The 26,335-nt window shown below is 39.7% G+C and overlaps 2 protein-coding genes across 3 annotated transcripts in view; one reads left to right on the forward strand and one right to left on the reverse strand.

Moving 5' to 3' along the window:
- The window catches only part of PPTC7 (protein phosphatase targeting COQ7), a 35,422-nt gene extending 16,236 nt beyond the window's left edge, over nucleotides 1-19,186 (forward strand). The window contains exons 2-6 of one of the 2 annotated variants that reach the window (XR_003973170.1): nucleotides 5,425-5,604; nucleotides 10,679-10,877; nucleotides 14,792-14,915; nucleotides 16,023-16,111; nucleotides 16,572-16,646. Coding sequence is in view for 1 of the 2 variants with exons in the window: in XM_030336136.1 (XP_030191996.1) it covers nucleotides 5,425-5,604; nucleotides 10,679-10,877; nucleotides 14,792-14,915; nucleotides 16,572-16,701; nucleotides 17,818-17,876 (692 nt within the window). In the remaining variant the exon portion in view is untranslated. Of the gene's footprint in view, nucleotides 1-5,424; nucleotides 5,605-10,678; nucleotides 10,878-14,791; nucleotides 14,916-16,022; nucleotides 16,112-16,571; nucleotides 16,702-17,817 lie in introns of those variants that run through there. The other variant, XM_030336136.1, reaches the window with a different exon arrangement.
- A 4,016-nt stretch (nucleotides 19,187-23,202) lies between these two features.
- The window catches only part of RAD9B (RAD9 checkpoint clamp component B), a 29,432-nt gene continuing 26,299 nt past the window's right edge, over nucleotides 23,203-26,335 (reverse strand). The window contains exon 11 of the mRNA XM_030336135.1: nucleotides 23,203-23,758. Within this exon, the coding sequence (XP_030191995.1) occupies nucleotides 23,630-23,758 (129 nt within the window). The 3' untranslated portion in view covers nucleotides 23,203-23,629. The remainder of the gene's footprint in view (nucleotides 23,759-26,335) is intronic.

Here is a 26,335-nt window from a genome sequence, read left to right on the forward strand (position 1 = left end):
CAGCTTCACCTCTTTTCACCTCTAAAGAAATTATATCATTTTGCCAAACTGGACTATTTCCTTAAACTTTAATCAGTTGTAAAAAACTTAATCAGTTATCATATCTGTGATTGTAATTTGATGCCTGGAGTAAAATGCAATTCACAAATGAGCTATTTGACCAGGAATTCTCATTCCTAAGGTCCCCACTTGACTCCTTGAACTTACTACTCTCTGTGTTCTCCCTGAACATCTAATCCCCCCCTAATGGCGTTACTTCCCAATCTTTGTCAAAGATGTGGCTCTGATTACCTCCCCAGCTGCAGACTTACAGTTCCTGACTTTTCATACATAACATTTCCTTAAAAATGTCCTCCTGGTGCCTAAAACTCAGCATACCCAAGACAATTCAATATTTTCTAGAGGCATTTCCACTCCTTTCCCAACTGGAGAGTCATCTAATCAATACTCATTCCTGAAATCCAGAAACCTGTTGACATAAAGTACGTTGATATCAAGTCCAGGTGTCTTTCTGTATTCATTCCTTTGTATTTCTAGTGAGTATTCTATTTTTCTCGTTACGTCTAAACTAAAATCTTGCAGCTGATGCCTGACCTCCATCCTCTTCCCAACCCATTCTCTCCACTGCTATCAGTATTATTCTTCTAAAATATAGATTAGAAAAAAAAAGAAAATATAGATTAGATTATATCACTTTTACCCAGGAAACTTTATGACTTTATTGTCTATAGCAGTGCTATATATACTGTAAACTACATAATGTAATCTTAAATTTTGTAGTAGCCACATTTAAAAGAGTAAAAATGAAACAGATGCAGTTAATTTCAATTAATATATTTTATTTAACCCACAATATCTAAAACATTTCAATCTATTCAGTGTAAAACTATCACTAAAGTATTTTAATTTTTTTTTTCAACGTTTATTTATTTTTTTGGGACAGAGAGAGACAGAGCATGAACGGGGGAGGGGCAGAGAGAGAGGGAGACACAGAATCGGAAACAGGCTCCAGGCTCTGAGCCGTCAGCCCAGAGCCCGACGCGGGGCTCGAACTCACGGACCGCGAGATCGTGACCTGGCTGAAGTCGGACGCTCAACCGACTGCGCCACCCAGGCGCCCCTCACTAAAGTATTTTATAGTTTTTTTGTACTACATTTTTGGAATCCAGTGTTATTTTACATTTAACAGCACATCTCAATTCAAACTAGCCACATTTCAAACTCAGTAGCCACATGTGTCTAATAGCTCCCATATCAGTTCAAGTCTATAGCGTAAAGTTTAAAGTTCTTGGATCACAACTCTGAGCCCACAACTTCAGCTCCTGCCCTGCATTTTTCAACTTAACTTCTCAGCACCCAAACCCTGGCCACACCTAATTGTCTACCATTCTTTTCCTGTTATTACTTTCCTTTGCCTGTGGAAGTGACTTACCTTCCAGGGCCTAATCTGAATGTTATGTCCTAAACGAAGGCTTGCTCCATTCCCACAGGGCACCATGAGCATTAACCATTTGTTCTTGACCCTCCTATAGCAGCATTTATGGGAGCTGTGTGTCTAGTTCCTGTGTGAGTAGTTGCTGCCTACTAAGAATGTGAGCTGCTTTCTCATAGGTAGGATGTGTCTCCCTCAGCCCCGTTTCTAGTATTTACTGTGGTCTCCCTTTGCTCTTAGGTATGTTCTTATTTGCCGTTTCATATCTTTGGGATCTTAAGCAATCTCTCCTTTAACAGTTGTTTTTGTTACCTTTGAAATGTATTCTGAGTGAAATTTCTCTTTATATCTGGATTAATTCCACTGTTTAAAAGGTGTTATTCCTTTGTGGATGGAAGCTTTTGCTTGTGCATGAGAGGAAATACTCATTTCCTTGTAGAAATAATTGCCTAATATGAATTAAAGTAGGTTTCAAATATACATGTGGTAGGTTATTCTGGTTTTAGCCTGATTCTAATCCCAAATATGACTCTTCCTATTACATAACTTGTTCTTTGTGAGTAAATTATTTATGTATACTAAGGCGTTTTTTTCCCACAGCTTTATTGAACAGTTTATAGGCTTTTTGAATCTCCTTCTTGCCCTAAAGAGATTTCTCCAATGGAGCTTTGCCTAGGATTTTTTCCCGTAGAAAAGCAAACAGGTGCTTGAAAGGTTACACTCTATTCTGGGAGAAATCTGATTAATGTTGAAGGGCTGTGTCAGGTCAGACTCTATAACCTGCTGACAGATTATTTAGTGAGTGCCAGGATCAACTCTCAACGTTATCTCAGATTTTAATGGTTTTCTTGTGAAGGGCATTTGCAGATGAAACCACTTTGTATTTAAAATTAATTGTGGCTCTTAGAGACTGGTTAAAAAGAAATTCTTTCCTCAAGCAGGCAGTAATTTGAAAAGAACGAATGATTCATCAGATGAAGTTGCAACGGTTATAATTAACACAAATTGTTGCATTTAAAATAATGGTGAGGGGTACCTGGCTGGCTCAGTCAGTGGAACATGTGGCTGTAGGTCTTCGGGTTGTGAGTTCAAGCCCAATGTTGGGTGTAAAAATTACTTAAAAATAAAATATTTAAAAAATAAAATAATGGTGAAATCTTACCCCCAATAAGAATTCCTCAAAAGAAGTTCCTATTAAACTATCTTAAATTCTGTGAAAATTTTCCAGATATCCTCAAAATTGCTTGAAAAACAAAAAGTGATACTTGTTCCTGGTAGGGTAGACCTCAGTCATCCTTGATACTTGTCTTTCTCCACCACTGCTGTACCTCCATCCAGTACCCCAATGAGTCCTTCTGTTACACTGGATCTCCAATCTCTGCACACTGACTGCACTGCCACCATTTCACCACTGAGTTACTAAGATAGATTCCTGATTCGTCCCCTTTTTCTGCTCTTGCTCTCCACACAGCCAGCAGAAGAATCTTTTTTCTTTCTTATTATCATTGATAATAATAATGGAAATTTTGAATAATGTATAGTGGAAAATTTGTATAACGGAAAATTTCAAATATATATCAAAGTAGAGAAACGAGAGTGCTTCTCATTCCACTTTATAGTTTTCCATTCATGGCCAATCTTACTTCATCCATTCCTCCATCACTCCTCCCCCCTATTGTTTTGAAAAAAATCCCAGACACCATATCATTTAATCAACTAATTTGGAACTGCCCCATAGTGAAATTTTGCTTACTGGTTGGTCATAAAGGTAGGAAAAGTTGCTGTCCTAAGAGGGATATTGCTTGCCACCTTCCTTATACTCTCTTCCAATTATGTTTCCTCTCATTTTTTTCAGGATGTATTCCACTTCTGTTTGAGAAATGCAGTCACCAGAAAACAGAGTTTCATGTGTCCATTTCAAATTTGTTTGTTTGGTTTTTCTGGGTCCATTTCATGTTAAGCCAGTTTTTTCAGGATGCATATATAGACAGACACTCTCCTACTTTTGTACCAAATAAGTTCTTTAAAATGTGTGTGAAAGTTGAACATACAAAAATGTAAATATGTATGTGGGGAGGATGTTTAATGCTCAGCAAGCCTTAAAAATTATAAAATTCCTAATATTTTTATTATAAAATCAATACATAATCATTATAAAAATAAATTTTAAATAGTTCAGAACAGTATGAAGTTAAAAAGCTAAAGTCTCACCATTTGTTCACTGATCATTTTCAGTCTCTTATTTCCAAAACTACTATTAATACTTCTTATAGATCCTTCCAGAAAGGTTGATATATGGTCATTTAAAGCCTTAATAATGTATATATATCTGATCTTTTAGTTCCCTCAGTTCATTTAAACTTAGACAGAAATTGATTTTAATGTTGAACAACTAGCTTTGGGTTTTGTAAGGAGTTGAATAGGAGGTGGTATGATGTTGACTTTGGTGTCTTACTGACTTTCTTAAACACTAGTTTCCTTTTGATAAAGGAGTCTTGTGTACACTCTGAACTCATCAGCAGCTCTATGGACCCATGCAAATCTCAATACCATTGCTATCCAATGGAAGTACAATGTGAGGGGCCCTGGGTGGCTCAGTCGGTTGAGGGTCTGACTCTTGATTTCAGCTCAGGTCATGATTCCAGGGTTGTGGGATTGGGCTCCACATTAAGTGTGGAGCCTGCTTAAGATTCTTTCTCTCCCTCTGCGTACTCTCTCTCACTCTCTCTCTCTCTCGAGGGGGAAAAAAAAAAAGGTGAACCACACATGTCATTTTAAATTTCCTAGTATTCACATTAATAAAACAAATAGAAACACGTGAAATTAATTTTAATCTTTAGCACATTATATCCAAAATATTACTTCAACATGTAATCAATATAAAAATTTAGTGAGATATTTTACCCTTTTCTTATACTAAGTTTTCAAAATCCAATGTGTGTTTTATACTCAGAGGACTTCTTAATTTGGATCAGCACCATTTCAACGTTTTGTTTTGTTTTGTTTTTATTTATTTTTGGGACAGAGAGAGACAGAGCATGAACGGGGGAGGGGCAGAGAGAGAGGGAGACACAGAATCGGAAACAGGCTCCAGGCTCCGAGCCATCAGCCCAGAGCCCGACGCGGGGCTCGAACTCACGGACCGCGAGATCGTGACCTGGCTGAAGTCGGACGCTCAACCGACTGCGCCACCCAGGCGCCCTGGATCAGCACCATTTCAAAGGCTCAGTAGTCACTTGTGGTAGTGGCTGTTGTATTAGACGGTGCTGACCTGTACAGAATAGTGGCTGTCTCTGAGGGAGGAGGAAAGAGGATGGGATATGTTTTTAATTATTTCTTTATTTGATAGTTATTGATCAAAATTTGAAGTTAGAGTTTGCTGTGTTTGAGATCCTGAATGATTGCCAGCTCTGACTCAGTTGTATTATCACTATCATCAGCATTTTTTTTTAAAAATCAGTTTTCATTCTTATAAAATAGAACACAGTAATAACATAAATACTTCTATACGAAGACGATAATCCTGCTGAAGTTGAACTCTTGGCTAATAGGCAATGCCACCCTGTGGTAACACACATCAATTTATGAAAGATCGAATTCTAAGTAGAGAATGTGAATTAGGAGTATTAATGTATAATACATTATTTTTGAGAGAGAGAGAGAGCACACACGGAAGAGGCAGAGAGAGAGGGGGACAGAGGATTTGAAGCAGGCTCTGCATTGACAGCAAGCACCAAGCCTGATGTGGGGCTCAAACCCACGAACCATGATATCATGACCTGAGCAGAAGTCAAGATGCTTAACCATCTGAGCCACCCAGGTGCCCTTTAGTGTATAATACATTAAATATGAGCACTTTTCATTCTGAATTCCAGGGTAAATACATGTACTAGTATGTAGTAAAATTAACTGTTAGTAGGAGACAGGAATAAAAATTCCTGAGAGGTCAGTAAGAACATCCTTTCGATGTAATTTTTTTGTTTTGTTTTTAGGGGTTGCTGATGGTGTAGGAGGATGGAGAGACTATGGAGTTGATCCATCTCAGTTCTCAGGGACTTTAATGCGGACGTGTGAACGGTTAGTAAAAGAAGGACGGTTCGTCCCAAGTAATCCCATTGGAATCCTCACCACGAGCTACTGTGAGTTGCTGCAAAATAAAGTACCCTTGCTTGGTAAGTAGCTATGCTGTGTGTTTTCCTCTATAAAGAAGCTCAGGAGATGGTCAACAAAACCAAGAAAATCACTTGGCAACCCACCTTTTTTCTGAGGCTCTTTATTAAGCGGAGTTTGATAGAAAAGCTCTGAGCTTCTCTCACTCTCTACATAAGTACTACTGCTTGGAGGGGATGTAAATAGGTGCGGCCACTTTGGAAAACAATTTGGTATTATGGAATAAAGTTAAATGTAAACAGAGTGTATGACATAGCAGTTCCACTCCTAGGTCTATACCCTAGACCAGAGAAGCTCTTGCATATCCGTGTACCAAGAGATAGGTACAGGAATGCTCATATAACAGCAGAAGACTCAGAACAAATCTAGAAAGTCCATTTACTGTAGAAAAATGCATTTTGAAAAGGAACAACTTAAAGCTGCACGCAATATTCAGAAACATGATGTTGAGGGAAAATAGAACATTGTGGAATATCACCTAACAGTTTCATTCCACATTTCAAATTCAGAAACATAAATAAGTAAAACCATATTGTTCAGGGTTTCCAAAATGTGATAAAAGAAGAAAGAAAAGTAAGTGGTTGTATAATTCAGGATAGTGGTCCTCTCCAGGGGAGGAAGAAAGGGAATGGGATTGGGTATGTAAAATTAAGTTGATTACCTGTGGGGAGTTCAAGTTGCATTTAGGTACCCTAGACTGCTAGCAGGTAGCTGATTAGTCTGTGAGATAGCATGACACAAAATAGATCCCCATTAATCTTGTATTAGAAAACTTCCAAATATCTAGTGTGTGTTTATCTGGTGTGCTAATAGAGCATCTTTTGGCCAAAGCTTCTACATTTGTTTGTTAAATGGTTTCCTGGGAACTTACCCAACAACTTACCCAGCCTTCTGAGCAAGCTCTCAGAAGGCTGTTATTAAGTTTCTGCTAATTGCCAGCATCTTTCTGGTTAGTAGAAGTAGCCTCCTTCCCAGTCGCCATCCATTTTTAAAATCAGCCTCTGATCAGTGTTAATGGAGATTTCCATGTTGTAAAATTTTGCCTTCAATTTAAATCTTTTATAGGAAGGCGTTCTTTTTATCATGCTGCCATCTTCTGTCTTAGTGCTGTGACTAATCAGCTTGTTTTCCTTCTAACTGAAGAGAAACCTTGTCTTGAGGTTTCAATATACCGCTTTGTCTTAATCCGCTATTTTGGACATGCAATCTGGAGCTTGCCTGGCACAGTGAAACACCCTAGATTCTATTTCTAGCACCTCTGTCAACTTTCCATATGACTTTGGGAAAACTACTTAACCTCTGACCCCCTTGCTTCATTTGTTCAATGGAGAGATCTTTTTCTGTGAAAAGGAACAACTCAAAGCTTCATGCAATACTCAGAAGCATGTTGAGGGAAAGAGGGCATTGCAGAATACTATCTAAAAGTCTAACATCTGAGCCTATAGACACAGATTCCAGGTCCCAACTCCTGCTTGTTCCCATGAGTCCTTTGCCAACACCCCCTATCAATTCACTGTAACTTGGAATGAGCAATTGCAAAGCAACAACTATCCTGATTTTGTACTTTGAAAGCTTTAGCTTTGTTTTTTGCTATGTTTCTTTCTTATCCCTCCTTCCTTTCCTGTTTACCCTCATGTAGTTGGAAGGTCTTAAAATAAATGTAAGGACATATTAGAAGTTTTCTTACATTGAATATTATAATCACTTCTTTTCTCCTAAAAGACATATTGAAATAATCCTTCATTACCATGTTTGATACATACACGCTTCTTTCACCTAATCTACACTCCTTTAAGCTGTTTAAACTCAAGCATCTTTTCGCGAAGACAGCCTGCTGAATTTTACTGAGCCTCTGATATAACTGCAAATAATGATAACTTTAGGTAATTCTTTTTTTTTTTTTAATCCAGGAATTGCTAAAAAGCCTATAACACAATTCCAATATAAAGGTCAACTACTCATTTCTTAAGAATTTCTAGCTGCTTTTATATCCAGGTCGGCATCACAGGCTAATTGTCAATATATAATTTCTCAGAAAACAATAAGTGGAGTTAGGTCTTATAAAACCAACATATCTTAAGAATTTGAGGGGGTGAGTCATAATAAGGTTCTTTCTTTACTGCACAAAAGGCTCCATAGTAGTTTACAAAATTAGGGGCCAGTGATAAAAATTATTTCCATTTTAGCATGAGTGATTTGCTTGGGTCCCTGTCTGGATTGTCAGTGGTCTGAACATCTTGACCCTGTTGTCCTCAGCACTTTTTTTCTTCATTTCCTGCTTGTTCCTCTACAAATACACAAGAATAATGTATTCCAGGATTAGGCTCTCAGGGCCCGAGCCATGTGCACACATCAGTTACTTGAAGAGGCAGAGGAGGAGTATATACTCCCAAATCCAGATGATTCCGTAACACCGGGCTTACCTTCATTTGTACTGCTTTGCGTGTTAAAGCTCTGTCATTCACAAGGACCGTTTTGACTCCAACTCAGCAGGTGACCGTGACGGCCACAGGGGTGGCAAAACAATAGCCTGGGTTTGTCAGTGAGTAATAATGAGTCAACATGAGTCCTTCCTGCCCCAGGTTTTTCAAGGCTATGCTACTCATCTGTCATTTTTCCTCCTCAGATTAATCCCATCAGCTTTCAGAAGATCTTTTGTGTGGTGATTCTATTAATGAAAAGTGATTGGAGTTTTTGTGCATTGAGTTAGGAAGGAAAGGTAATTGGTGATCTTAACGTAAGCTATGCAGATTATCTGGTGGCACTGCCAGTTCGTTACAGTGCTGTGTTTTTCTCTGATGTTTAGTGGGCTAGCGACTAAATAGCTTAGCGTTAGGGTGTCCGATTAGATAACAGGGAAATGGAATTTCTGAACATTATGATGAGATAAATATTTTAAGTGTTTTTATATTAACTTACACATTTTTATTAAGGAAAAGTTAATAAATTACCCATAATCCCACAAAGGAAACTATTAATATTTTAGTGATTGTGCTCCCTTATTTTTCTTTTGTGTATGTTTGTGCATAGAATAACGGTAATATGAATTGTGCATCTACCGTGTGCTTATAGCAGCCCCATGAGATAGATCCATAGGTACCTCTGTTTCTCATTTTGTTAGGAAGAAACTGAGGCCTAGAGAGAATAAGTGACTTGCCCACAGTCACACAGCTAGAAAATAATGGAGCCCTGGGATTTAACGCAGCTGGTTCCACAGCCTGTTTATTTTTTTTCATTTTGCTTTTAACAGGCATCTTGACAGTTTAGCTTTTGCCTACTATTATCTTTTTAAAATTACATTAAATTTTACTTTTTTTGAATTACAGTTTAAGTTTGAGAACACTTTTTAAGGAAACTTAAAAAAAAATTTTTAATGTTTATTTTTGAGAGAGAGCAAGCAAGAGAACCAGCAGGAGAGGGACAGAGAGAGAGGGAGACACAGAATCCAAAGCAGGCTCCAAGCTCCGAGCTGTCAGCACAGAGTCCGGGGCAGGGCTCAAACTCGCAAACCATGAGATCATGACCTGAGCTGAAGTCGGTTGCTTAACCAATTGAGCCACCCAGGTGCCCCTATTTAAGGAAACTTTAATGCCAACTTGTAATCTACTTGTTTCGCTTAAGTTATCTTTCGTTTGCAAATATATTTCTCTTAACAATTTTAGTGACTATTGGATAGCTAACACTTACTATGTGTTGTAAGTGTTTGACATGCTTTAACTAACTTTATCCTCACAAACTACACTAAGAGGTAGGTACTGTTATCCCTGTTTTGTAGATGAGGAAACTGAGGTGCAAAGAGCTTAAGTAAGTTGCCCAGGTCACCAGGTGAGTAAGCGACAGAACCAGCATTCAGATGGGGCCAGGCTGACCGCAGAGTCTGTACTGCTAAGTATTCCGTGATAGTGTGCAGCCTCCTGATGTTACATCCTCCTGGAGGTGCTGTAACTGATTTAACCAGTCTCTTAATGTCAAATGTTGAGGTTGTTTCTAGTTCTTCAACAATGCTTTTGTACTTAACTTTGTTCACATCTCTAGTTGTTTCTTAGGAATTGCTAAATCAAGTGATACACACATTTCCCAATGTTGTATTGCCCTTCAGAAAGGTTGTTTAGTTTTACCCTCCCACCATCATGGAATAAGAATGACCATGTTCCCTGCACTCTTGTCAACACCACGCAGGATTTTTTTTTTCTTTTTTTTTTTTTTTGGACTCTTGTTAAACTAATAAGCAAAATGGCTACTAGTGTGATGATGATTTTTTCATATATTTAAAGACCATTTACATTTACTTCTTGGTGAACTGTTTATTTTTCTATTTTGCCACTTTTTCTGTAGGTATAAGTTTAAATTTTAGTACTTGAAAGCAGTAGTACTGGTGGTACATCAGCTTTTCGATCTGCAGAAGGTCATGTGAGCTGTGTGCTGCAAAGCTACACAGAAGCTTTTGCTCTCTGCTTGGACATGCTCGCTTCTCTCTGAACATTAATGGTCTCTGTAAGGTCAACAGGTGGATCCCATAGGCTACCTGAGAAAAATTGGTCTTGTCACTTCATAGCAAGTCAGTCTTTGATGAAGGTTCCTCATGACCTCAACAGATGGAAATCTGGTTAAATATTATAGTTATGTGCCCTCTTAAATTTTAGTGAATTTCATGGAGAAGGCTTCCTGCTGATGACTAATGAGAAATGTCAGGAAAACATAACATTCTTATTCTGGCATTTAAGTATTAAAACTTAAAATTTCAACAACATGGTTTTGAGCACTTGGCACAGATTATAGTGCTATTGAAATGAAAAAAGTATGGTTAGATACCAGCCATTTTTATTGTTTTCTGTCTCTGCAAATGAAAGATTTCAGATTCAGGGGCCTGCTTACTATGTGTAATATTTCTTTCCCTATTATGTTGACCCTGATCAGGTTACTATTGACACTTGTCGGAGATTTGGAGCATGACTAAGATAGGCAAAGGAGGTTCCAGTTGTGGCATATTGCTTTTTGGGGTGATGTGATAAAAATGTGGATGCAAAGATAGGAAGGTAGAAAGAAAAAATAAACGGGGATCATTTTTGTTTCTAGGTAGCAGTACTGCCTGCATTGTGGTGCTGGACAGAACTAGCCACCGCTTACACACAGCAAACCTGGGCGATTCGGGCTTCCTGGTTGTCAGGGGTGGTGAAGTTGTGCACCGATCAGATGAGCAGCAGCATTACTTCAACACTCCATTCCAGCTCTCAATTGCACCACCTGAAGCCGAGGGAGTCGTCCTGAGTGACAGGTAATCTCCCCTCTTGGCCATTACATTAAGAGCCAGTAGGACATGGCTCGCCCACATCCTCCTCCCATCCCCCTTTACCTACAGTGGAGATGGGCATTTTCAGTTCTCATGTGACATAAGGCACATTGAGAATGTTCTCATCAAAAAGATCTTTTAGTTTGACTTTGAAAGATATTTTGCTGGCTATTGCAGCCAAGTTGAATTCTAACAAACACCCAATAATTTGACAAGACTGAAAATATTCTTCAAGCTTACAGAATATCAGTTTTTCATACCAAGACCAACATGGTATATACGGTTATATTTGTTCAATTGTGCTGGAGAAGTGAATCATTGTCTATGCATGCCACTGCCCGTATGAGAATTTGCATATGTTGTTAGGGAAGAGTTCAAACAGACATCTGCTTTATTTATCAGAATAACTTCCTGATTCTCAGGGCCTCCTATTATATGCATCAAATAGAACTTTTAAATTGTCAAGACCTTTCAAGACAATAACTACTTTTCTGAATCAACTTTTACAGTTTATCTTTCCTAAGATCAGAGTACAGAATAAGGCTAAGACAGTCTCAGATTCCTCTTCCTTTAACAACCTTATGGGACCTGGCACAAACATATTTGATTGTGCCAGACTATGATTATGATTCATGAATGTTGTAAAATGGGTAATGAACCTTTTGTAAAATTAGAAGTAGTCTTAGAAAGGTCTGTTGTCTCTACTTAATAGTTCTTATTAAGCCAGATTTTGAGTGCAAACTAAGATAGAATTATTACTGCCATCTTTTAAACTGGAATGAGTATATTGTATAATTAGGTATTCAGGATTGTGCATCTAGGTCTGTTGCTGACTCCTACGGAGAGGGAAGCATTTTTTTACTTTCAGATTAAGGTATGTTACCATAATTGGAAGAATATTTCATTATAGTCCCTTCTTCATTTGGCTCTAACATATATTCATATTAGCCATATTGGAGTGAGGAGAAAGCAGAACCCCAGGGGGTGGTAGATACCAAGCTCAGCTAACAGGTACAGAGAGCAGTGTTTTAATTTTCCCTTATTGGATTCTTGTTATTTTGGCATCTGAGTGCTAGAGCTGCCCTGCCATACCTCACACGCTATCTTTGGGACAGTCTGGTTAGGGCAGCGCTCTGGCCTGCCAGCGAGGTGGAGGTTGCTTCCCCCTGGAGCCCACAGACAGCTTGCTAGCATGTGACTTCAGCTCGTGTTTCAGTGCAGTCAAAAGTTTCCAGCAGCACAGTATGTTCAATCAAAACGGGCAAAACTGCAGCTGGCGGAACACCAAGCTCAGGGGTGGGAGTGTTGGGAGAAGAGGACAAACCGTCCAATGGTAGCGAGTCTCGCACAGGCAGGATAGCAAAGGACACTCCTGGGGAAGAAAAACCTCAGCAGAAAATAGAGCTTCACTGCCAACCTGGTCATTAATCTAAACTTCTAGAATCTGATTTGTTTCCAAAGTCTGAGCAACTGTGAAGTGTCTTGCATTGTTTCTCTTTATTCCACAGAAGAAATCGACCTGGTTTCCACCAGTTTTACAGTCTTTTTTCCTCCTGCTGAATGACATTTCTTTTGTTACTCGGTTCCTCATATCTATAAAGTATAATTTTTCCTTAATTTACAGGTTTCCTTTAGTTTCCTTTTGGTTTGCTGTCTTTACAAAATATTTGTGATATAAATGTGTAAGTGATATGTGTAAGCCAAAGCCCATCACAGAACTTTGAAATGTGCTACTTCTTTTCCTCAGTCAGGAGTAGATGAACCAGAAATTTTCTCAGTGCACTTTGTATAAATCCCCAGCAGGCGTGGGTGGGTGGGTTTTTATGTTTTCTCTTCACATATTTTATAACATATCAGTTACACAAACAAGTTTTGGGATTTTTCTGTCAAGCTCAGGGTACTTGGTTCTGGCTTCTCCTTTCTGGATCAGTGTGTAAATTTTTTTCTTTGCATTTGTTCCCTAATTACAGGTTAAGGCAGATTATTAGATATTTCACCTTTCCTTCACCTTGGAGGCTTGGATTCAGTGAAGCTGGCCTTTGGAGATGGCTGAGAACCAGCCTTTGGGAGAGGGCCATTGACTCTTTGAGTATATGATCTTTTCTCCCCACCTGAGATCCCCGCCCCCCCCCCCACTCCACTTCTTGTATCTGTTTTCATCAGGTGTTATCACAGAAAAACAAACAAAAAACCACTCCCATCTATCTTTTTTAAAGTTGCATACAAAAAGATGTAGTGAAAAATCTACCTCCTATCCCATCCCCCAGCAATACATTCTCTCTCCTCAGCCACTGTTGTCTGTTCTTTGTGTCCTTCCAGATTTATTCTCTGCATATGGAAGCGTCTGTTTATGAATCTACCCCCCCTACACACACACACACATGCACACAATGTCTGTACATTCCTCTCTTCATTAACAATGTGTTAAACAGTTTTTCCCAATTTGGAGGGTTACTTTGTTTCTTCACTTATTAGATATTTCTTGAAGACCTACTTTGCACCAGGCATACTAATAATTAAATACTTAGGTGATGACAGGGTGCCTGGGTGGCTTAGTCAGTTAAGTGTCTGACTTCAGCTCAGGTCATGATCTTGTGTTTGTGAGTTTGAGCCCCGTGTCAGGCTCTGTGCTGACGGCTCAGAGCCTGGATGGAGCCTGCTTCGGATTCTGTGTCTCCCTCTCTCTCTGCCCCTCCCCCGCTTGCATTCATATTCTCTCTCTCTCTCTCTCTCTCTCTCTCTCTCTCTCAACAATAAATAAACGTTAAAAAAAAAAAACTTACATGATGAGCACTCTTTAAGCCCTGGAGACACACAGTCCCTACTCTGCCTTACTAGTCCATACTAATACTAATCTAGTAGTAATACTAGTGATTACTGGCACTATAGTGAGAAATACCATTGTAGGTATTTCATGTGAATTAATTCTTACAGGATTTGCATGCTCTCTTCCATGGGGCTCTCTTGTTACACTATTATGGCAGCCTCCTGAGAGCCAGAGTCAAGCCTGCAGGGAAACTGATGAGTAGAAAATGAATAAGAGAGGATGGAATTTGGCTCTAAAGAATTAGGAAATAAAGACTCATTTCTACTAGGCTTTTAGAGGCATGTTAGTTCTGACTCAGAAAAGAACCCTTCCTCCTTTTAAGCCATATGTGACTAATCATCAAACTCAGTCTTACTTGGTAGTTTCAGTTAAGCTTTTGAAACATTTATATCGGGGCGCCTGGGTGGCGCAGTCGGTTAAGCATCCGACTTCAGCCAGGTCACGATCTCGCGGTCGGTGAGTTCAAGCCCCGCGTCAGGCTCTGGGCTGACGGCTCAGAGCCTGGAGCCTGTTTCCGAATCTGTGTCTCCCTCTCTCTCTGCCCCTCCCCCGTTCATGCTCTGTCTCTCTCTGTCCCAAAAATAAATAAACGTTGAAAAAAAAAAATTAAAAAAAAAAAAAAAAAAGAAACATTTATATCAGATTTTTCAATTAATTTTTTTCAAGGTTAGGAATTTCAGAACAACTGGTTTGTTTTTTTTTTTTAATGTTTTTTATTCTTTTTTGAGAGAGAGAGGGAGAGCAAGCCAGCACGAGCGGGGGAGGGGCAGAGAGAGAGGGAGACACAGAATCCAAAGCAGGCTCCAGGCTCTGAGCTGTCAGCACAGAGCCCGACGCGGGGCTCGAACTTGTGAACTGTGAGATCATGACCTGAGCTGAAGTCCGACACTTAACCTACTGAGCCACCAGGCGCCCTGTGACTGGGTTTTTTTTAATTTTTTTTTTTTATTCTGTTATTATAAATTAGTTTTTCTTATAGCCTCATTACAATATAACATAGTGCCTGTTGGAAACTTTCACCATATCTCTGAAGGCCTCTTGTAACTTTGCCCCTACCCTGTCCTTGTCACAGCCCGGATGCTGCTGATAGCACATCTTTTGATGTCCAGTTAGGAGACATTATCCTGACGGCAACAGATGGACTTTTTGACAACATGCCTGATTATATGATCCTTCAGGAGCTAAAAAAGTTAAAGGTAATTAACTCAAAGGTTAGTTCGTGGAAGGAGAGGCCCTCTCTGGGCAGCTAAGTTTTATTGGTACAATTGTATTATCTCTTTTTGTAGGAAAGGACTCTTGTAAATTTAGGAAAGAAATAATAGTTCTGGTCTTTCAAGCAATTGTAAATGGAAATAGTCACAATTGGAGTACTTGAGAAAAAAAAGAGGTTTCCCACCTACACCTTTTAGTAGAGTGGTAAAGGTTAAAAAAAAAAAAAAAAAAGTGGTAAAGGTAGGAAAGTCCAGATGAGACATTTCTTGTATTTTTAATTGTATTTTAATGGTGCTGGTTCCTGGTTGTCTTTTTCTCCTTTTATTTCTTAACAGACTCAGCAGGTGTTGAGGTCGGGAAAGACAAGAAATCACCACACTAGAGCCAGCCAGGCCAAGGGCAACAGGCAGCTAGGGGCCTTGATGTCATCTGAGCTGTCCCAGTAACTAAAAGTTCAGACTTGGCCCATATAGAGAGTGGAAGGAAGTGAAAACCAGTTTTTCCATATTTTCCTGGCTTTGTAAAAGTACTAACTCTGGGGAAAATTAGTCTTTTCCTAGGTCCTTACCAGTAAGCAGTTATGACTTAAAGTAAGTTGCTGAACTTTTTTTAAGCAATATTTTCCTCACCTTTAAAATGGTGGGGGCTACCATGGTCTTAGTTAATCCTCACCACAATGCTATCATAATTTATAGACTAAGACCATGTATACGAGGTCCTTAGTGTCATGCCCCATCTGTGGGATACAGTAAAGGTCAGGTGCTTACATGGAGCTGGCCCTGTGCTCTGTGTGGTGACAGAGTGGTAAGCAGAAATGACACATTCCTTGCATATGGAGCTGACATTCTAGTGGAGAAAGATAATACAAAGAAAGAAATATATAATAAATGTTGGTGGCTTAGAAAGAAACTAAAGCAGGGTGAAGGAACAGAGAATAAAGCAAGCTGCTGTTTTAGAAAGATTGGCCGGGGAAGGCCTCTTTGAGGAAGCGACATTGAAGCAGAAGCCTGTTATTTATTTATACTAAAACTATTCCGAGTCTTAGCATGTTAGAGCTAAAGTGGACCTTGTTTCCCATCCCCATTTTACAGATGAGGAGGGTGAAGCAGCAAGGATAAGGGTATGGATCAAGATCACACAGCTAAACAAGAATCTTTCATCATGATATAAAATTCTGAAGGTATTTTCAATAGGACACCTGGCAGCTCTCACTTGGAGAGCAAACTGTGTGGTTGGCCAGGGTCGCATTCCTAAGCAAGGAAACTTTTGAGGTCCTCCCTGAAGTGCTACCAAAATCCACCTTTTCAGTCCTGTCCAGATTTAGCAAGAATACCTTAAGAATTCCAAATGGGAAAAAAAGCAGAAACGGAAATCCAACCTTCAGGGCCCAAGGCCACCTGAGCAAAGAATGACATCTGACTGACATCTTGTGCAGGCAGCACTGGTGGCCTTGTTCATTTTACTGAAAGTGTAATGTTTTAATGTCTTCTCTAACTAGAGTAAAAACTGAAATGCTGGAAACTGTGGCTAGATAAATGTTACTGTCTCAAAAAGTGGTATTTACAAAAAGTGTATGTACTTGTGTGCAGAAATCCTATGAGGCATTGTGTAAAAATAACTCCCTCATCCTTTCGTCTTAGAATTCAAATTATGAGAGTATACAACAGACGGCAAGAAGCATTGCTGAGCAAGCCCATGAGCTGGCCTATGACCCAAATTATATGTCACCTTTTGCACAGTTTGCATGTGACAATGGATTGAATGTGAGAGGTAAGCATTCCTTAGGAAGGTCATAGGGACTAACTGGGGACATAGTAGGATGGGAGCATTCTGGGCTGTGGGGTGAGGTAAACTAGAGCACTGGGGTGAGACCGGTAAGATATCCTCTTCAGTTGGGAGCCCGTGGCTTTGAGCCTGGTCAGCAGGCCCTAGCACTGAAGGACAAGAGCAAGTACCTGTCATCGTGTCTTCCCCACAGAGGATGCCCACCAGAACTGAACTCCATTGGCTGTAGAGGCAGGCGGAACCTGAAGCCCTTTATTGCCACCACTGCACTGCTTGGACCTGAGCCCAAAAGGCCTCTAAGTCTGCCTAGAGGCCCTGGACATTCCTAACAGCTTAACATTCTGCCCTTCACGGGTCTGACATTTCACTTCTCCCTTCCTCTGGCCTTGTGGGACTCGTTGACGATATTTGCCTGCCAGATTACCACAGCAGGTTTTGAAGAGGAAAGCAATGTTAAACTGCCCTTGCCTCAAGAGTCCTTCTATCTGCTGAACGATATGTAACTTCGGGAGCAGGCCAGCAGCTCAGTCTTAGAGCTGGGGTGACATGTTGTGCTGTCGTATCAGAACTTGTGGAGTTGGTCAGTGTCTTGCTGGTACAATATTGTGACATGTAAAGCACTTCTTAGCCCTCCAGGAAGTATTAAAATAGAAAAAAGCACATGCCATAGCTGTTTGGCAGATTAGAATACAAGACTATTCCTAGTTTCAAAACATTAGATATGTTTGTCCAAATTAGGATTGTGAGTAAAAGCCTGTAACTTTCTCATCAGGCAGAATTTATCCCAACCAGATTTGTCTAGTTTACTGCGATTGCTGTAGACAGAGGATGTGGTAGCCATTTTAATAGAGCTCCTGTGGTAAAGAAGCAGCGAAGGTTTTTTTTAAACCTCAGTTAAACTACGTGTCATTTTTTTTTTTTAACTATTTCTCTTTATCAGATATTTTCCATATCAAATACTTTTCTACTAGAGCATGTTGACACATCAAACCTGCCTTACTTGCAAACTTTTATCTCCTAGTACCTGCTTAGGCTTACATTTTTAATTGACTTTTCCTTTTAAGATCTCTGAATACATTTTCATTTTCATTTTCATTTTAGGTGGAAAGCCAGATGACATCACCGTCCTTCTTTCAATAGTGGCTGAGTATACAGACTGACCCGCCTAGGTGTCAACTCCGGCCTTTCCTTTCATCTTCCCAAGTTCTCCCCTGCCACATGTGCTGATCCTGCCGGCGGGACCGTGTTTCTTTGCCACTGATCTCGATGGCCGGTGATGTAAGCCTTTGCCTGTCTTTTTGAGACCCGGTTGAGATCTTTGTGGAGAACCACTACTGTCGTTTGTTCGCTAGCTCATTATCTGCCAGCAACTTTGAAGAGAATCAAGATTTGAAGATAGGCCTTCACTTCCTACTGTCCTTTCTCCGATGGGATGGAGGTTTTCAAGGCCAAAATGGCTATTGCGTTTCCAAAATGGTTTAGGCATTGAAAATGATGATGTTGGTAACGTGAATTCAAAATTACAGCGTGTAAAAGGGATTTTTAAAGTCTAACACAAATTGTATGTTATGGTACATCTACTAGAAACATACATTATCATCAAAAGAAACGTTACACACGTACTATACAGTCTTTGTTATGATGATTGGGTGTGGCTTTATGTTTTCATTATAAACTCCTCTTTTTCAGGGGCTTATAATTCTGCTCTAAAACACTGCTCTGGATTATGAAGTCTTTATCCCAGGAGCTTTTTTGTTACAAATTGGAAGAAAACTTCAGTTTAGTTCTATGGATGCAAATGTTCTGTGGTTTTTAAAAGATGCCTAATTGTACTCCTGTAAGGAAAGTTTCGGCAGTTTATTGAGTGGTCCAAATCGTAGGCTGGTGGCCTGATCTGCAGGAGGGGTGAGGGAGACTCCCTACCAACATTTTTCAATGGAAATATTATTCAATATTGTAAACTCCTCAAAGCCTAGAAATTTAATGTTGTGGATGAAGTTCCTCCCAGCTGTCAGATACGATGCCCCTGTGTGGGAGTCCCGGGGCCACAGGCCTCACAGTGGACAGCTGTAACTTTGAATTTTATTGGCTTTTACAGTTGTGCTACTCCTGGTCTCCCTGTCAGACCTGTCATTAGTAGCCTTGCTCTCCGTAGAGCGTGCACCACATTCGGGGAGTCTGTGTGGAAAGAGCACCTTGGGCGATGGCAACAGCACAAGAGTCCACAGGGAAAACTCCTGGTGATGATCTGACATTTGCATTTGCCCTACACAGAAATTTAGGGGTTTCTGAATCAAGCTTAATGTTTACAGTTTCCGAATAGCCATCTTGCAGTGTATAGTTTCCTTATAAAACTACCCCGCATTCAGTTTTCCCTTTATCTGCAAGCCCAGACTTATTTTTAAGATTTGTGTACAAGTCGACTGCTGTAAAGATATATATTTTTGGGTCAGTTTTTTTTCCTTCATTAACTTGGTGGTAGAAAATATATATATATATATATATATATATATATATATATACACACACACACACACACACACACTTAGAAATTCTTAAATTAAAGCCATGTTTTATATATAAGTCAGGTAACATTGGTGTATAGATGAGAATGCAATTAAACCTGATGAGAATCTACTGGAGGAGAATACAGAAAGTCTCTTTCTCTAAAGGAGATACTTATTCCCTGGTTTATTGCATTAAAACTTATGTTTGAGGTTACCTCAACTTGTTTTAAAAGATTTTGTTTTGTGAATTTGTACTGTATATTTGAGTAACTGTCAAGCTTTTGTTTTATTTAAAATTGTTTAACATGTACCATGTACATGTCATTACTATATTTCAATGCATCATGCTTGTAACAGGCATTTCATTTATAATAAGAATGAGTTATTCATTTGTAAGCCGTTCAGTAATTTATCTACTATTCCTAAATTGGCATAATGTTAGATATCTATTTTGAATCACCTTTAATTACATGTCAGAATGCCTTAACTACCCTAACTTGACAAAACAGAATTCTTTGGTAGAGGAGATAGGGGACGGGGCAGGGGGATGGAGGGGAGACTGTTGAAATAATGAGTAGCCATCGTGCTTTGATAAAACACAGAAGCGTGAGTGGCAAGGGGTGGGGTATTTATTTTGCACAAACTGTTTGCAGTCTCTGTGTATTTAAAAAGTAAAGAAAGTTGCATCCAGAAGGGTTTTGTTGGAAGGAATACATTTATACTTGGACTGACAATTTCAGTTCTTTTGTTTGGGTTTTTAATTATTTCTGGTCAGAGGTATGTAGCCTTATGATCTGGATATATTTTGCATTAATTTTCCAATGCCTACATTTAATTCCTTGTAAGAGCAGTTCTGTTCAAGTCACTGGCTTTCCTCTGCTCTCATTTAACCCTTCAAACACAATCTTTATAAAGCTAGATTGGTGGTGTTTTACACAACACATTTATTTAATCAACTTACTTTTTTTGAGAAATGACTGTTAGAAACCGACATCGTTTGTGTCAGTGATGTTGAAAGTAGCAGGACAAGAATTGAGTTTCACAGTGGAACTGACTTTGGACCTGGCCTGTAGATTAGTGACACAGTATTTTCTCTATTTTCTTTTGCCCTGTCCTTTGTGTGTTGAGCACTTCATTTTGTGACTGGGGGTTGGGGGGAGTGGTCAGTTGAAGTGCTGCTTAACAGGGAACTCTCCTTCCACTCCCAGCGATCAGAGGCTCTGCTGGATCCATACTGGAATTTTCCAGGTCACAGAACCCAAGTCTCTGGGGGGTGTGACTGAGATATACTACTTGGTGGGTCTGATTCTGAACTTGATGTGTGTGTTAGTTATATTTTAAATCAAGCGGTATAAACACACACACACACACACACACACATTTGCCTCATCCAATGGACTTTTATAACAAAAGAGAATTTGGATTTCTAATTTACAAATGGCAAATTATTTATCCCTCTCTGGATGCACCAAAGACCAGTAAAGTTTATAGCTTTTCCATCTATATTTATAAAGCAATACTGTATTATAAAAATCAATATTTTTATCACATGCTTGAAATTTTTATTTTATTCTGTTTTAAAATGTGCACTCTAAACATATCAGAACCTTATTTCTTCCTGTGAACTTAAGCTGCCTGCGCACAAAAAAATTTACTGAATGGATAATGCAGTAGAATCCATAGGCTCTTCAAAACTGAAAGAAGAAATGGGGGTGGGGGAAACAAGTTATTTGTCCTGAATTACTGTCCTGGCTTGATGTGGTTGATAGGTACTAAATCACAAAAGAATTCATTCCAGGTATGCATGTCTGGGGGGGCGGGCTGTGTCTAGATTAGAAACTAGATTTTAAGCTTTGCGTGATAGGAGTGTGTCCTCTCCTGTCAGCTGCATTTGTTCTGGATAGAACAGTAGCCTTCAGTACCACCTTCAGTAGCACCAACCCACCACCTTGAGTAACGAGGCAGGAGTTGTTGGGATTCACTGAGTCGGTTTTGAGCATTTTGGAGATTGTAAACAAGATTGGCTAGAACTGTAAATGTTTGTCCTCTGGAATAAGTTCATGGTTCCTTGTCACCTTATACCAGCTATCTTTGGTAGAAGCTACAGCATCCAATTTCCCTGGAAACTATCACATTTTGCAGTGAAAAAATTTTACAATATGAAAAACAGAGCAAAATCTACTTATAAAATTGAAAATGTGAAGCAGAAAAGGATTTGGATTCTATTTGCTAAAAAAAAATTCTTTGCAAAATTGAACTTCTCAAACTAAACATCAACAGTGTCCATGGCAAAATTTTAACTGTTAGCAGGTAGTTTGTGGCAAAGATGGCTAAATAATGAAGCAAATTTGAATTTGTGTATACTAATGAGCTGCTTTTTTCTGTTGAGACTATCATTGTTTGTCTTACCCAAGAGGCAATGACCTGAATTGGATGTCTGAAATATAACTTATGCAGGAATAGTTCTGTAAATACATTTAAATAAACTGTAAAGATATTTAATAAATATAGTATTTATACTAATCTGCGTTAACTCCTCTTAATTTGAACCTTAACTACGTAAGACACCAGCCCTTGGCATTTTGTGGGTCTCTGTCAAGTCCTCATTTCCAAGGCTCTTAGTCATGCCAGCAGTACTCCTTACTTTGTAGCTATCATTTTCTGTCTTTTACTAGTTTATCCCACTTAGCTCTTTTTCACCAGCTGGTTTACTACATCAGTTTAGCTGCCTCAAAAATTCATCAAAATGGACTGATAATTGAATGTAAAATATAGATGTTTTCCCAACTGAGAAGGCTTTTGCATCTTCCAAAAATGGTATGGAATGAAGCCACAAAAAAATCTGGTGTCATTTAAACTTAGCATTCTGTATGCAAATTATAAAACCCAAATTACATACAATTTAATAGTGTGACTATCTCTTCCAGACTTGTGCTGCATCCAGGCAATTATTGGTGAGGGTGCCTTCACAACGTGCACCCCTCTGCGCATTTCAGCGAGCGAACCAGAAACTTCATCCTCTGCAAGGAGACCTCCGGTTACTCTTGGGTACACCTGCTGTCTTTGTAGTCATCCGCAATCATTAGGAATTTGTGAAATTTCAGTGTTAATCATCAGTGTAAGCATAAGATATGTAAATCTTTAGCCTACAGTGTGAAAGGACTTGAAATTATGTGGGCATTGCCAATTTCCACAAAAAGCTTGGTGAAAGCCCATTTTCATTCACTGAGGAACGTTTTGGGATGAACTTGAGTTTTTATTAGGTTATTGTGGGTAGCTCTGACTCATTGACTAAGCTACAAGAGCCAAATTCATTCTGGTTTTAGTTAGAACTCTGTTCACAGTTCTAAAGTTTACTAATTCACTCTGCCACCTTTGTGTATGAAATCCTCACAAAACATACAACTGCTTGCCAGTTGAACATTTCCTTGTGATGTGTTGGTTCACAAAGACTCCACAGTAAGATGTTACAGAAGTCAAGAGTTTGTCAGGTTATAATGGACTCTAAACAGGTTTGGGGGAGGGAGAGGCAGGCGTAAAATTACATAACAATGGTTTTGTGCCAGATTTTTTAGTCTGTTTGTTCAGGTAGGAAGCTGATTCTCAGACGGACAAAGAACAGAGACATTTGTAATCTACCTCATTTTACTCCAAACCTAGGGTCCCTGGCAGTGGAGGCTGCTGATCTATGTCAGATAACAGAAATAATTTTTTGGCATCAGTTCCATTAGATTCTTTTCTGCATCACACTGCAAAATGTAAAAACCACATATGAAAATCAGAACAATTTAAGGCTACAAAATAAAATTTTACAATACCTAAAAAAACTCCAAAGTGAGGGGGGGTAGCTATTATTTTTATTCCAGACTTTTTTTTCCAGAGATTGTTTTACTTAAAGTATAAAAAGCAATGAACAAAAAAAGTCATGCATTACACGAGAAAAGATTGCATAACTTTTAACTGTCTGAAAGCACCCAAACTCAAATGTTTGCAATCAAATACAAAAGCTACCTACTAGTCACAAGACCACAGGCCATATTGACGCATTCCAAAGAGCTGCTGAAGAAAGTCTAAATACCTTTATAAAAACTGGCAAAGAAAATGCTAAAAGCTCTAGTGTGAACGTGCACTGAATTGGAGAACTAGAATGGGCTTTTTCCCTGCACGGGAAAACTCTTCTGCCTCCCAAGTAGCATAATGGATTTAAAGTAAATATGTCCACTTAACAAGCAGCTATTTCTAGATACGGCTGTTATACCAGATGATGATGTTGAGAAAAGCAGAAACCCATCCCCCATTTCGAGGAAGGCCAAGACAATATCTTTATTGACTAAATGTGAAAACGTGTCTGAGGTTGCAAGTGAGCTAGCAAATGGGCTGAGGGCCAATTCAGCCATCATTAAGTGTTAGAATGTGGAAAAACTGCCATCATTCATGTCCTCTTCACTGTCACTTGCTGTTGCCAGACTGTCAAAAGGGTGGTTGAAGCGTTCTTGCTGGTCAGAAGAAATTGCTCCAAAGAACATGCAAGAAAACTGGAGGGAAAGAAGTTACTCCACTGTTTATTCAAGTGAAAGTGCTCGTTAGATGCCCCAGGTACCAGCCCCTTTTCAGAAACTTGGCCAATATGGTCCCCTAACATTAACGGTGATGGTTCATGGAACACCCCAAACCTTCATGACTGGTCCGGCACATCCTAAAACAAAACCTTTCCCTGACTTCAAGGCACAGTTTGGGATAAGTGATGTGCTTCTGACTCTTCTAAGCCATTAAAAAAAAATTTTTTTTAAGTTTATTTATTTGAGAGACAGAGTGGAGGAGGGGCAGAGAGAGAGGGAGTGTAGAGCTCTGTCAGCACAGAGCCCAGTGTGGGGCTCAAATTAACGAACCATGAGACCTGAGCTGAAACCAAGAGTGGGACACTTAACCAACTGAGCCACCTAGGTGCCCCCTGCCTGAGCCACTAAAACTCACACCAAGGCAGTGGGAGACAAAGGGACCTTCTGCGGGCTACTTGACTAATTCATCTTCCCTTTCCCTCCTGCTTCAGCAGAGGCTACCACTCCCAGCTAAGGCCAATCCTTCCCTCCCTGTCTCTGCCTCCCAGGCCTCTCCTCTCTTGAATAGGAATATCACCACTGTAATCAAATGTCACTTATCTCTTTTTTTCTTAATATTTATTTATTTTTGAGAGACAGAGCAAACGGGAGGGGCAGAGAGAGGGAGGCAGAGGATCTGAAGCGGGCTCTGCACTGACAGCAGAGAGCCTGATGCCAGGCTCCAACTCACCAACCGTGAGACCATGACCTGAGTTGAAGTCAGGCACCTAACCTACGGAGCCACCCAAGCGCCCCTCTCATCTTTAAGATATAAAATAGCCTTATCCCATTCCCCACTTCCAACCGTTGCCTGACCTCTGCTGTAGAGTTGTCTGCATTTACTGTCTCCATTTTCTCATTCTCCTATTCCTCAATCCTATCTGAAAAAGCTGCTGACCCCATCACTTCACAAACTGTTCTTGTGGTCACCCCAAATCACCACATCCTTGTCAATGACCATTTGGGGTCTTCATCCCATCTGATACTCACTGACTCTTCTCATACCTTCCCCCTGCCACACTCTCCTGGTTGCCTTTAGAATTTTCAGCTGGCTCACCCTTTGAATTGGGGTTTTGCAGTCAGCACTACAGACATTTTGGGGCTGAGGGTTTTTCATTGTGGGGACTGTGCTGTGCAGCAGGGGATGTTGAGCGGCACCCGTGGCCTCTATCCACTAGATGCCAGTAGCATTCCCCGCCCCCCACCAAACTGCAACATCCAAAAAGCCCCTAGACATCGCTCAGTGTCTTCTGGGGAGCATAACCGCCCAGGTTAAGAACCACTGCTTTAGGGGCACCTTGGCGGTTCAGTCAGCTAAACGTCGGACTCTTGATTTCAGCTCAGGTTATGAGCTCATGGTGTGTGAGATCAAGTCCCATGTTGGGCTCTGTGCTGACAGTGCAGAGCCTGCTTAGGATTCTCTGTCCCTCTCTCTCTGCCCCTACCCCACACTCGCATACTCTCTCTCTCAAAAATAAATAAACATTAAAAAAAAAAAAAAGACATGGAGCCTGCTTAAGATTCTCTCCTTCTTCTGCCCCTCCGAGGCTCTCATGCACACGCACACCCTCTCTTCCTCCCTCTCTCTCAAAACATAAATAAAAATAATTAAATAAATAATTTGCCTCAGTAAAACTGCACCCAAAATAATAAGCTACCTAGAAATAAGCCTAACCAAAGAGGTGAAAGATGTGTACTCTGAAAACTGCAAAGCACTACTGAGAGATTGCAGAGGACACAAAGAAATGGAAAGGCATTCCACGCTCATGGATTGGAAGAATAAATATTGTTAAAATGTCTGTACTACCCAAAGCAATCTACTCATTTAGTGCAATTCCTACCAAAACACCAACAGCATTTTTACAAAAATAGAACACACAATCCTAAAGTTTGTATGGAACCACAAAAGACCCTAAATAGCCAAAGCAATCTTGAAAGAAAAGCAAAGCTGGAGGCATCACAATTCCGGACTTCAAGTTAAATTACAAAGCTGTAGTAATCAAAACAGTACGGTACTGGCACAAAACCAGACACAAAGATCAATGGAAGAGAATAGAAAATCCAGAAATAAACCCACAATTACATGGCCAATTAATCTTCCATGAAAGAATATCCAATGGGACAAAGAATGTCTCTTCAACAAATGGAGTTGGGAAAACTGGACCACTTACTTACACCATACACAAAAATAAATTCAAAATGGATTAAAGATCTAAATGGGAGACCTGAAATCACAAAAATCCTAGAAGAAAACACAAGCAGTAACTTCTTTGACACAGGCAGTAGCAACTTCTTTATAGATATGTCTCCTGAGGCAAGGGAAACAAAAGCAAAAATAAACTATTGGGACTACATCAAAATAAAAAGCTTCTGCACAGTGCAGGAAACAATCAACAAAACTAAAAGGCAACCTACAGAATGGGGAAGTGGTTTGCAAATGACCTATCCAGTACAGGGGTAGTATCCAAAATATGTAAAGAATTTATGAAACTCGAGCAACCTGGGTGACTCAGC

The sequence above is a fragment of the Lynx canadensis genome, chromosome D3 (genome assembly GCF_007474595.2).
Source record: "Lynx canadensis isolate LIC74 chromosome D3, mLynCan4.pri.v2, whole genome shotgun sequence".
Lineage (NCBI taxonomy): Eukaryota > Metazoa > Chordata > Mammalia > Carnivora > Felidae > Lynx > Lynx canadensis.